The following is a 12671-nucleotide window of genomic DNA, read 5'->3' on the forward strand; positions in this document are numbered from 1 at the left end:
AGGAGGAGGATGTGATTTTTCTTGTATTTAATTTGAGGGGTTGATGGGGAAGAGAACCACTTTTTAATAAGGTGGAGGATTTTATTATTATTTTTTGCATTGGGTGTAGAAGAACAAAATGCAATAAGATAACTGAATGCAGCTTATACTCTTACCGTGCATAAATTGCAATACAGCAGGCCCAGATGGTCCTCCTCAAATCTTCTCTCTGATTCCCAAGTCTTTGGAGCTAACTGTGGGCCTGTGACAAACGCACTGCACTCACATTCAAGCTTGGAGAAATTAAAAAAACAAGAAGGTAGCAGCTGAGACACGCTGGAACAAGACATTGTGAAATGTTCCATTTTCCTGAGTTTGGAGAACATTTTGGAACTCAAAGTGTGTAGTTCTGTGCTCAGAACATTTCAAACAGCCACTTCAGCTCATACAGTTTCACACACACCCCCTTCTGAATGGCTTTAAAGAGTGGCAGTTAGGAGTCTGTTCTCATAGCATTGTCCGTGATAACCAACACCTGACCACTGGAGCCCTTCCTTTCTCTCTCACAGGTACAAGCCAAGACTTGGCTTTTGTTACAAACGCAGTGCCCGAGGCGCCATATTAATCACATCTTGTTTTCCAAGTGCAACTGTGGTGGCTCAGATATAGAAGAGGCATCTTGCCTGGGCAGAAAGGAACTACCACATCCTATCCTTTGATCTAACTGTATTACACTTTCAGCTGATAAGAGAACAATTTGCCCCTTGGGAATCTTGAAGGGCTCTTAGATGGGGAAGCAACTCTTGTATAACAGATTTGCGGTTAAATATTTAAACTGAGGGAGCTGGGCATAAAAGGCCACAATATGGCAGGATTTGGATTTCCTTTCAGCCCCAATGCTTTACTAAGGGGTGGCAAAATAAAGGGTGTTCCTGGCTACGTTGTTAAAAGTCACATTCACGTTGCTGCAAAATTATTGAGTGTTACAAACAGAACTGCAGCTCCAGCTTAAATGTGATCGTCATGATTGTCATGAACCAACCGGGACAAACAGAGCTGGCAATGGAACTCTTTGGGATCAAGTCCTAAATGAAGCTTAAATAAATTCCACCAGAGGGGAGAAACTCCTTTCCTAGAAACAACTTTATAAAGGTCACCCCACCCGACCCCATTCAACAGATACCTTCTTCTCCAACGAAGATGCTGCATTAAGCCCTGGGTATTGGTATCAATTTGTCATTCTCTGGCTTTTCTCAGTATCTGCTTCAAACCTTTTACTTTTGCAGTAATTACGGGTATTGTCTCCTGCAGCAGATGCTAGCGGTGCGACATGTTCCACAACATTTAATCCTTTCCCTTGCTGCCATTCTGGAGCTTCACGGCTTAATGAAACAGAGTCAGTAGATCACAATATGACCCTGTTAATATTTTTAATGCCACTTTTACAAATTACACCATAATGCACCGATTACCAGGATGAAAGCAAAATCTCAGCTGCGTCTGTCTGGAGCCCAAATAAAAGAACATTTGAACATCTGTTCATTCTACAAATGTCTTTAAAAGCTTTGATTTTCTTGTAATCATTTGGTTCCACCATTTCACTTATTTTCTGAATGTATATCCAACAGCCTCAGGACAGTAGCCAGAGATAAGGGTAATAGTACATTATAATCAAAGTTCCTGGGTGCATTTCTGTTTTCCTTTCAGAATTAACTACTGTAGATGGGAGTGGGGGGGGGAGCGAAACTGCTTCGTCTCCTTTATTAATTCAGAGTTCATAGTGGAAGAAGACAAAGTGAAATACTGAGATAGTTCAAAAGCAAAGATGTCTTTTTAAGGCAACTTAATGTATACTGTTTGTCTAGACCTATTTCTGTTGCCCACAGTCCATTCTAAATGATATTAGATAGGGAGACACACAAATAATACATTGAAATATGCCTATAAATGCCTTCTTTCCAGATATTTGCATCAAACATTGTCAGTTGCAGGATCTTCATTAGTGTTAGGAGTAAAGTTTCCAAAAGAGCCAAATAAAGCAACAATTATTAAATACTAGACTATCTAGAAGAGTAAAGGAGTATGATGAAAGCAAGAAAAAAAAGTAGGGGAAATAGAAAAAAAGTGTTAAAGTGGAAGATAAGCATCTTATACAGTAGCTTCGGCACAAAGTGTTCCTGAGGCATCACAAGCTATAAAAGGAGAGGAAGCAAACCTGAATTAACCATTTTAACCTGCATTCATATGCACAGATAAATAAAATATAATACACTGGACTTCCCGATTTGTTACGTGTGAGCATCCACACACATTTGGAAATGTTCAGTACATTTTCTCTAGAACTGTTCCACTTTTAAACATGTGTAAAAGTGAGGGGAATGTAACTTTAGACCTTTTGCGCTTGGACTTAAAAAGCAGTAAGGAAAAAAAAGCATGCAAAACAATTTAGCTTTCTTCTTGGAGTAGCTGAATATCTTTGTAGGTCCAATCCAACAACTGGAGAGAAACTGAGAGGTGTCAGGAGAGGGTCAGCTGTTTTGAAACCAGAAGCTTTTCTTTTGGGACTGATTGATAAACAACTGGAAAAAAAAGTCACGGTGCTTTGTTTTTGGAACAAGGTTACTGCAGCAAAATTATTGCATGCACAAAGATGGAAAGATTCAGCATTACCTAAAATAGAGGTGTTTTTTCAGCACTCTGCTTATGTTCAGAAGCACACCTTTTAACAAGAGCTCCTGCACAATTGGAGCTAATAGATTCATATCTACAGCCTATTTTTATATGTTTATGTGGTTTGTTTTTCAGGGCCCTGAATGGCAAATCAAGCACCTATTATTCAGATTTTTACTGAAAATGTACCTCTTCACACCATCATTTTTGTATGAATGTTATGGATGAACATACATGTGTGAGACCTTCTCCCTCCCACACTTGAAGGGGCTGGTAAACAGGAATTCAAATTAAAGCTTCTGGACAGTCTCCATTTGAACACATTCAGTCCACCATCTCTCTTAGCAATTCTGTAATTGTTTTTCTATTATTTGTACATTGGAAGTTCTGTAAAAGATACTAAGCAACTAAATTGTAAATAATAACTGAGACTATAGTAGGGAGATTACAGTTTTAATGAAACACTGGGGGTCAGTAGACTGTAACATACTAATTATAAGTAAAGGCTGGATGTCCAGAGTTCATATTCAACTCAGCTCCTTTGTGTTGCACATTTTATGCTTCTATTTATTTTGGAATCTGCACCTGGAATACCTGATTCTCTTTCAGTTCCTTCTATCTTTATCTTATAATTGCTGGCTAGGTTAGCAACCATTTTCCACAACTAGGTTACAATTGGATAAGAGAGTCAAAGACTTACATTTAAGTGGGCTGGAGATTTAAACCATTGTTGTCCCAGGAACATGTTTTAAAATATATATTTTGCTGCCCAACGTATGTTCTCTGAGCAACATATAATGAAATACAGGTAGTCCTCAACTTACAACAAGTTGTTTAGTGGTTATTTGAAGTTACAACGGCACTGAAAAAGCGACTTATGACTGTTTTCACGCTTATGACTGTTGCAGCATCTCCATGGGTCAGGTGATCAAAAGTCAGGCACTTGGCAACTGACTCGTATTTATGACGGTTGCAGTGCCCTGGGGTCATATGATCACTTTTTGCAATCTTCTGACAAACAAAGTCAATGGGGAAGCCAGATTCATTTAACTAACTTAACAATTGCAATGATTCACTTAACAACGGTGGGAAGAAAGGTCATAAAATGGGGGGGAAACTCAATAACTGTCTGGCCTAGCAACAGAAATTATGGGCTCGTTTGTGGTCATAAGTTGAGGACTACTTGTATTACACTTTTAATTGGTACATAAAGATACTGGCATGAAAAAAGGGTTGTGGGCAGTGGTGGAATTCAGCCGGTTTGCACCACTTCGGCAGAACTGGTAGCTAATTTTTTGTTGCCCAGGCCTAGAATGGACTTCCGGAAGTGGCATCCACACAGAGAACCGGTTGCTCACATATTTGAATCCCACCACTGGTTGCGGGTATTATTGACAATACACGCACATGCTCACTTTTCTATGTTCAGGCATATGCATATATGAAAACTCTATTAAAAAGGCTATTTATGCATTTTGAAGAAAAAAAAAGATTAGAAGCAGTGGGGTAATGGAAATTATAATCCCATCTGGGTCACCTGGCAAACAATGAAGATTGCTGGGAAGGCTTCTGATATGAAAATAAAATGTCTATTTTCCTCTACAACTTTTATTTCTGTACCTCTGAATAGCAGAAGCTACTCATTCAATAACTAAATGTTGAATTACTTATAGATTATACTGAAAGTATAGCCCATAATTCTAGGGGTTGTAACTAAAAGTTCAGCTGGAACTCACTCAGCAGAAATCACCCAAGTTTATCACTCAAGCTTTAGGTAATGATTTAAAGGCGTCCATTGCTTTAAAAGAATCCAAACCAAGTTAGATTAGATAGCAAAATCTGTCATGCTGCAAGGCTACAATATGGAATTCCTCATTTCCAGATTTTTTCCCTATAGTCTCCCTATCAAGTCTTTCATCATGTAGAGCAATTGAAAATGGAATAGCTCTTAATATTCAGGAGAGCTTTCTTGCTTTTATCTGAAATCCATCCTTGTCTCTATTACTATTTTATTTATGTATTATATTTATACCTTACTTTACTTTTTGAAACAGTCCAGTCAACCTATGGCAATACCTTATATAATTTTAAGTTTAGGTTAAGGTTTTAAGATTATGTCATCAGAGGAAAAATATAGGACTGTGACCTTTTGAATAAAAGGTGGAGTAAAAAGTGGTAAAAAAGACCACTCTATACATTACCAGCCCCCCCCCAAACAACTAGAAAAAAAAGTCACAATAAATAGCAATCATATAAACATCCCAAACTGTCTTTATTGCTCCTAGGACATTTTATCTGTTTATTGGCTCCAGGCACAAAGGAAAAAGAATTTGGGAATTCATTTTCTGAATAACACATCATGATCACTATACTCATTTGCAAAATTTGTTCAACAAATAATGGTTAAAAAGAAAATTTGCTTAAGGTCTGTGGCACAAATCTTCAAAAAAAATTTGAACAAACGTGTAAGAAATTTGCCAAACTTCTTTGTAGCTATACTTGACATTACATTAATCTAGCTTTCCCAGTTTATGCGTGAAATTTTCCCCGTCACAAATATACAAAACATTGAGAAATGAATTTAAGTAATGTAAATAATTTCATATGTAGCAGTTATTAGAAATTAGCTCTCATTTCTTAAATTGGCAAAACTCTAAGAAAGTATGTAAATTATGATAACTAATGCTCCTAAGTTTAATGGGCAACAAAAAAATCCACCTTCTGGGATCTATCCTGGACTATACAGATAAATCCTCCAATATTCAGTTAATATTCAGTAGACTCCAAAGCCTAAAACACTGACCTTGCTCCACTCTCTAAATATTTTTGATCTTGGATTTTCTTTTCCAATTTTTGGTTTTGCTAGAGAATAAGTGATTTTGTATGGGGAGAGAAAAGGGGTACTGAAACTGGGACTTAATAAGTTTTAGTATATGTGCTGCCGAAGCGAGCATGGGACTTAATAAATTTTGTAAGTATAGTTTACTATTGTTTCAGCAAAATAAAACTAATAAACAAGTGAAAAAAAACTTTTAATAATTTGTTATTTTGGTAATAAACATGAAGATGTTTCTGTGATGTTGAATAGTATTTATTTTATTCAGGGAAATGACCAGAGAGATTTTATTCTTCTCTCAATTTTTTTGGAATGGGGAGAGAAAAAAAGAAAGATGAATTTCACATTTAGATAGGTGTCATGCAAACATTTATTCAAAAGCCATTATGAACCATGAAACAGCAAAGTTAATGATATGCCATGAAATTATGTACATCCCTGAAGATGTTTTGAAACTGAAGCCAGTTAAAATAATATTCAAAATACAAACTTCACTCACAAAATAATCCCTGCCCTATAACTAGTGTATTTGTATTCTTGAACATATAAGAATGTAAACAATTTAATTTCAGATGTAAGTATTTGCATTTCACTTTTCATCAAGGTTTCCATTTATTTTGTTTATTGATTCAATAATAATATGTGATTATCAAAAATATGAAAAAGTTTACATTGAATATATTAACATGAAACCCTTTCTACCAACTGCAAAAAAGTATCATGTACCTGTACCTATAGCACAACAGCCTGGAACTGGAAAGCATGACAGAGGGGGAGAAGGGGAGAGAGAGAGAAAGAGTATGTGAACAATGTATGGAACCCGTCATCAAGTCATTTTGGTGTTCAGTCTTTAAGACTTCAAACATAGCTCAAGACTGAATCATTTTTTTCTGTGAATCAAAGACGTATCTTTTAAAAAGAAGAGTGATATGAACAGGTTGGGCAAAGTCCACCTTGTTACTTTCATCCTCTTTTGCTGAATCTCCCCTCCCTGCCTTGGGCTTCTTCTTAGAAATGGCAGTCAGAAGTGCCTTTGTTTCTGGCTTCACCCCATCTGAAAAGATTTTTTAAAAAAACGTATTAGAAAGGAAACATCTCCAGGCAACCATCTCAAAATCTTACAGTGGTTTGGATGTAAGCTCCATATCCAAATTGTTTGCAGGATTCCACAGCATCCATAGCAAGAACAGCACTGCAGAAAACCCAGGAAAATGGACAAATCTACCATCTATTACCATTGATCTGCAGGATAAATATGTCAACTTTCTGAATACAGATTGCCTACCTTATATATAGGATAGTTTATATTTAAGTGGTGACATTAAGGAGAATTATTTTTTTTAACTTCAAACATTTTATTGGCGAATAAAGATTAAAATAACATATGCTACTCAAGAACCTTTCTTTTAAATGTCTTTATTTAACTTGTTACATTTGAGATTAATATGTGGGGAGCATGGGTAATCTGAATCAAAACAAAAACAGTAACTGCTATTCAGAGCTTGGCAATGTTTTGGCCAAGTTGCTAGCAGAGATTTCCTTAAAAGCATATTCAGTCCCACCTGGCTACATATTCTGCAAATGTAGGTATTGGGAAGTAAGCCAATTTTAGCTCAGGTATTTCTAACCTGTGGTGTCACATAACCTTATCTCAAACACTTAATCAGTTTCTCTCCTCTCATATTGAAATACAGAGACAGTTTCTTATAACATGGCTCAACAATAAGATTGAGATGTTTATGATTTACTGGAGACAGGTCGTCTACATGCACAGGTGATCTGTTCCACTGCAGACAACCTAAAGGGCCAGCATATTACAAAGGCCTAACGGAGAAGAAACAGGACAAGAAATGTAGTCCTTTTTCTTCCTAATATTTAAGATATGAGTCAACACTTCCTCATAGTTCCCTACCTTATGAAATATGATCATGTGAGTCAAATCCCTACCTGTTTCAAGCACGATTTTGCAAGAGGGAAAGTAAATATTGCTAGAAAAGTTGAATAGCCAGTCAACATAGTGAATTTTAATGTGGACATTCAAGATATGGTTCTGAGTTAATTTGACAAAAGCTACATTACTTAAAATGTAAAATGTTAAAACAGCAAACTTAGTATAAGGAATTATTGGTCTGGTTATTATAATTGACTGCTGCTCTCCTTTGTTGGTATTATCAGCTTAACTGGTGAAATAATCTTCAGATCAGCTGTTAAGTAAGATCTAAACATTTTTTTCTTTTTTTACAAACTTTTTCAAATTGCAGCATTTCAAGTCACCAAGATTTTTTTTTTAAAAAAAGATATTAGATTCGATACGTTTACTAATGAAAATGAAGTAATCAGTTCTATATGTATTATGCGGTTCTGTCAAGAGGGCAGATAATGCCTTATGTCCATATTCAGAAGTGTGAAAGCTTCTTATATGAGTTTATAAGAGCTGGGGGAAATATTTCATCCCAACAATGTAAAAGATAATGTTTTTATAGATTGTTGTATACTCCAAATAAGTTGTTTAACATTTGAACAGGGCTTCATAATCACACATACCCTAATATGGCCTATCAAAAAGGCTTCTCCGTGTATTTTAGCAAACCATTATAATATTTAACTGCAATGTTTTAGTAGGTTTCTTTTTGTATTGTTTAAAGAAGAAACACTGGAGATTTTAAGCACTTAGCTCAGAGATTTAAATACTTATTTTAGTCAATAATTTAATATATTTAGATGTAATTTAATTTTTTCTAAGGCAAATTTCTAACCAAAGATACACTGAATGCTAACTGTAGAATCCTGGTAACTCCTCTGTCCACTTATAAATACCACATTTCTCCCTTTCCTTGTTTGTTCAATCTTGTTTCTCTGCTTTAGAAATGATTATTTTTTAAAAGAAAAGTAAAAGAAAAAAACACCTAGAGGCTCACTCACCCTCTCGGTCTTCAAAGACTTATGAAATGCCAGCAGAGTCAGGCCCAAATGTATGTGGGGAGGAGGGTGTTGTTGTTGTTGTTGCTGCTGCTGTTGCTATATATGCTATCTTTGCAAGCTAGTTTGGCCAGATGTATGTTTACTTTATCTTCTTACTTAATCCAGTCACCTCACTCTTAAAGAATTGTTGTGCAGGCCAATACAGCTAAAACATTATTTTCAATTGTGACTAAAAATAATCTCAAATACTTGGCAGCATGTAGCTGTACACAATGGATGTGGAATTAGGACGCAACATAAAGCAGTATACCCTTGTTAAAGCAACTTATTTACCTAGAACTTTATCAGGAGTGTCATATTTCATGCAAAGTGTAGGTAGACTACCTCAATATTAATATATATTAATAACAATAATGTATTAAATTGATACCACCTGACTCCAATTCTGAATGGTTTAAATTGTTAAAACTTTTAAAACCAAGAAACAATACAAATGTGTTAGGATCCATTTATTCTGATTAAGCCAGTTCTCACATGTGAATATTAGAGGTGTGTGTGTGTGTGTGTAACATAATCATCCATCCATCCCATCCATCTATCTATTCATCCATCATATAATTATTTGTATAACTAAGTTATAATGTTTGCTTGAAATGTGAACAGTTATGTATACTACTGTTGTGAGACTAATCTGATTGTGATGGGGAAAATTTGACTGAATACACAAATAAATAAATAAATTTATATAGAGATATTTATATACTTCTTACTTTTCCAAATATTCAAAGCAATTTGCAACAAAATCTATTGATCAAATCCTCCCAAAAGCCCACTCCTTCTTAAAAGTAAATTAAAAAAACCAAACCCCCCAGTCTGTATTTCCATTATACTGTATTAACTCTTATCTATTATGATTCCTAACTACTGATTTACACCGGTGAATATTCTTTGTATGAAGAAAAAGAACCTTTATAGGAAGGAGATGCTCAGCTTTGTAAGGATGTTTACACAGGAAGCTCTATAAGCCTTAAACAGGACTACAAAGTAGTTTCTACTCAGTTCCAAACAAATACTTCAGAGCATGCAAAAGCACAAGCATAGCACCTGCCTCCATCTCATTAAAGCAGCAGTGTCTTCTCACAGAATCATGAGACAATTTGGAAACAAGGCCGTGCTGCATTAAAGAACTGTGCAGAGGCATTACATTCCAGCCTTGTGTACCCTAACTTTTGGAAACAAACTAAAGCATGGTACCACTGTATTTAAATGTTTAAAAACAGAAAATTAAATTATTCCCAGCGGTAACCATTAAAACAGCATCAGAACAACTATACAATTATAATCACTCATTCAACACTGCTTTACATGGAGAAGGAGCAGACAGAGCAAAGAAAAAGAAGAAAAAAAGACAGGGGAACCAAGCTTTACAAAAGCATAATCATATTAAACTTTGGAGGGAAAAAAAGAGAAGAAATAGAAGCCAAAGAGCATTTTGCTTGCAAATTTGTATCATTTCGAGCAGAGAATTATCTCCAAGGCATTTGTAGCTGGGAAATAGAAAAAAAAAATATGGTAGGTAGTTAACCAAGTGGAATCATGGGCTGCCAGCCAAAAGCAGCTCAGGTAATACTGCTAGGTATTTAAATTACTTAATCAAATCCCAAGGCCCTTATTCTGCAAACTGATTAGGTAGTTGCTGGCATCACACCCTGACAAATGGCATGGTGGGGTTTTTTTTCACTCTGGTGCCAGGAGGTCTATGGGCTGAAGAGGCTCTGTGACACAGGCAGCACAAAGAGGGAAAAGCACAAGCAGACAGGCTCGGAGCCACAATCTAGGTTTCATCTACCTCGGTGGATTTCTCGTATTACACACAATGCATACTTTACATTTTACAAGACCAAGGAAATGAAGGAAAATATATCTTTCACCAAATAAGACATCAGCCCCTTAATAACTGAAATGACGGATATTTTTAGATGGAGGTCTAGTTTAACTTACTTACATTAAGAGTCTAATCTCTTCTGAACAATGACTGTGTAAGCTTGAATAAATAGTAAGAAATCTGTTCCATTAATTAAGTGCTGCCTGTACTACTCAGATTTGTAACAAATGTTAATAGATTTCTCTCCCTTTTCTCCGTTGGACAATTACTTTATTTTGCCAACTTGCTAATGGATTAAATTGAAAAGGTCCGTGTGTTTAAAAAGAAAGGGATTGTGTGTGAGAAAGAAAAGACTTTAGCTTCAAAGTTACAATAGGCAAGTGGCCCACACTGCTCAGAAATACCTATACCTGTGTGTGTGTGTGTGTGTGTGTGTTTTACTAATGGGTAGCGCTCTAGGGCCCAGGGAAGAACAGGAAGTTTAACTAATTCAATTTGTGCCACCAATCACCTACAATTCACTTAACAAGTTTATTGTAGTGTCCCCCATTCTTTTATTAACTAGATATAAAAACAAAAAGAATACACAAAGAAGGAAAAAGGAATTTTATTCTAGCTTTATGGCCTAAAGTCTATAGATAGAAATTTCTGTCACTCCTATCATCAACTTACTTGCTCATGGTCTGCTCACTTATATTTTCCTCAAATTAGTTGTGCATTAGCTTTGAACTAATTTGCAAACACAAATATACTTTTACATTGCTATGCCCATTGAAGTATTATTTATGTTTCCTACAAGCCATCATTTATATTTTGCAATGATCTTCCTACTGTTGCATTGTATCCAAAGCAAGTAAACACATTGGCTTTGTGGGGTAGTTTGAATATCTGAAAGTAAAAACATCCACCTAGGATACTAATTAGTATATATTACATAGTCTATTTAAGTATAAGCTTTACTTATTTCACTGGGAAAATCAAACCTGCAGGAAAAAAAATAATTCCAATCAGGGGATTAATGTAAGAAAATAGTTAAAGCTGTGTAACTTTTTCCCAATACAAGCAAACTAAATTTAGTTCAACACTTAATTTCTTCTCTGAAAATCAGTTGAAGCATAGATTTTTATAGTGGCAATTCCATTTTTCTTCTCTAGCTTGACTGTACAACTGAATATAAACATATGCAATCAGTAATTTGGTATTCAAATTACACACAACAAAGCATAGGCTTTTAATTCTTCGGGGAACAAACTGAAAGAAAGGCAGAGGTTGCTTTTAATCATTTTACTGTTCTACCTGCTACTAACTACTGCCAATTTGTTCATATCTTTCTAATCGAGTCTAGCAGAAAAATCCAGCAGCAGCTAATACTGGGCATCAATTGAGTCTTGATACTTTACTATGCAGGGAACCTTTCGTGGAGAATTTAAACATGTGTGCATGTGTATAAACACCTACACACACAAAGTTTATTTAAGCAAATAGGTTTTATCTGTAACATGCGGAAGGCAGGCTTTTGGCAACCAGGGACCACACTAATGTTATCTTGTTTGGCTTCTGAAGATCACTGATAGCATCAGAAAAGGCTATAACTGATTTTTTTTTCTGGGTTTTTTTTTTTCTTACAGTCACAGAGAGGAAGAATTGGAGAATTGAATTTTATAAGCACATTCCCAATTGCTTATAAATATAGGATATAGGATGCAAAGAAACTTTTAAAAAAGTAGCCCCAAAGGCAACTGGACTTTGTTTTTCTTTGAAGACGTTTCGCTTCTCCTCCAAGAACCTTCTTCAGCTCTCTTTTTAAAAAGTAGCTTGCAAGGTTTGTGACTTGTCAAGTACCTGATGACTCGCTATGATTGGGGACTCTTACAGAACCCACTGGCAAGCTGCAAAACATGGCTGATGACTTATATCCATCAGACCGAATCCATCAAACCTATCGCTCTCCAACTAAAGAGCAACTGGGCTGTGCATGCTTCAAAACTGATTTGAAAGAAGTGTTTTGCAATGCCTGCAAGTGGAAGCAGTGCAGTAGATGCATTTTTTTCCAGCCTCTTGTAGAGAGTTGATGGGGGTGGGGATTCATATATATATAACTGAGTTCTAAAGAAAACTGTTAGAAAAACAGGTCTGTGCATTGGCCATATCAAGTACAAGACAATAAACAACACTATTTTTAATTACGATAATTCAAATTCACTTCTACTCATTTAGAAAGTTTTTTTTCCATACTGAATGACTCCAAGCCAATGTGAAAGTAGAAAAGTCAACAAACTTTGTTGCATTCATACACCCCACTTATTTCTAATAGAAACAGCTACACAGTGTGGAACTGGAAATATCTACAGGAAAACCAACAAAAGAACTAAGTTGTAT

At 35.7% G+C, this 12671-nt stretch overlaps 1 protein-coding gene across 1 annotated transcript in view; it reads right to left on the reverse strand.

The window, feature by feature from the left end:
* Positions 1 to 5110: 5110 nt before the first annotated feature.
* EEFSEC (eukaryotic elongation factor, selenocysteine-tRNA specific) overlaps positions 5111 to 12671 on the reverse strand; it is a 111467-nt gene continuing 103906 nt past the window's right edge. The window contains exon 6 of the mRNA XM_015820854.2: positions 5111 to 6539. Within this exon, the coding sequence (XP_015676340.2) occupies positions 6355 to 6539 (185 nt within the window). The 3' untranslated portion in view covers positions 5111 to 6354. The remainder of the gene's footprint in view (positions 6540 to 12671) is intronic.

The sequence above is a fragment of the Protobothrops mucrosquamatus genome, unplaced genomic scaffold, assembly GCF_001527695.2.
Source record: "Protobothrops mucrosquamatus isolate PMUCROS unplaced genomic scaffold, P.Mucros_1.0 scaffold1189, whole genome shotgun sequence".
Classification (NCBI taxonomy): domain Eukaryota; kingdom Metazoa; phylum Chordata; class Lepidosauria; order Squamata; family Viperidae; genus Protobothrops; species Protobothrops mucrosquamatus.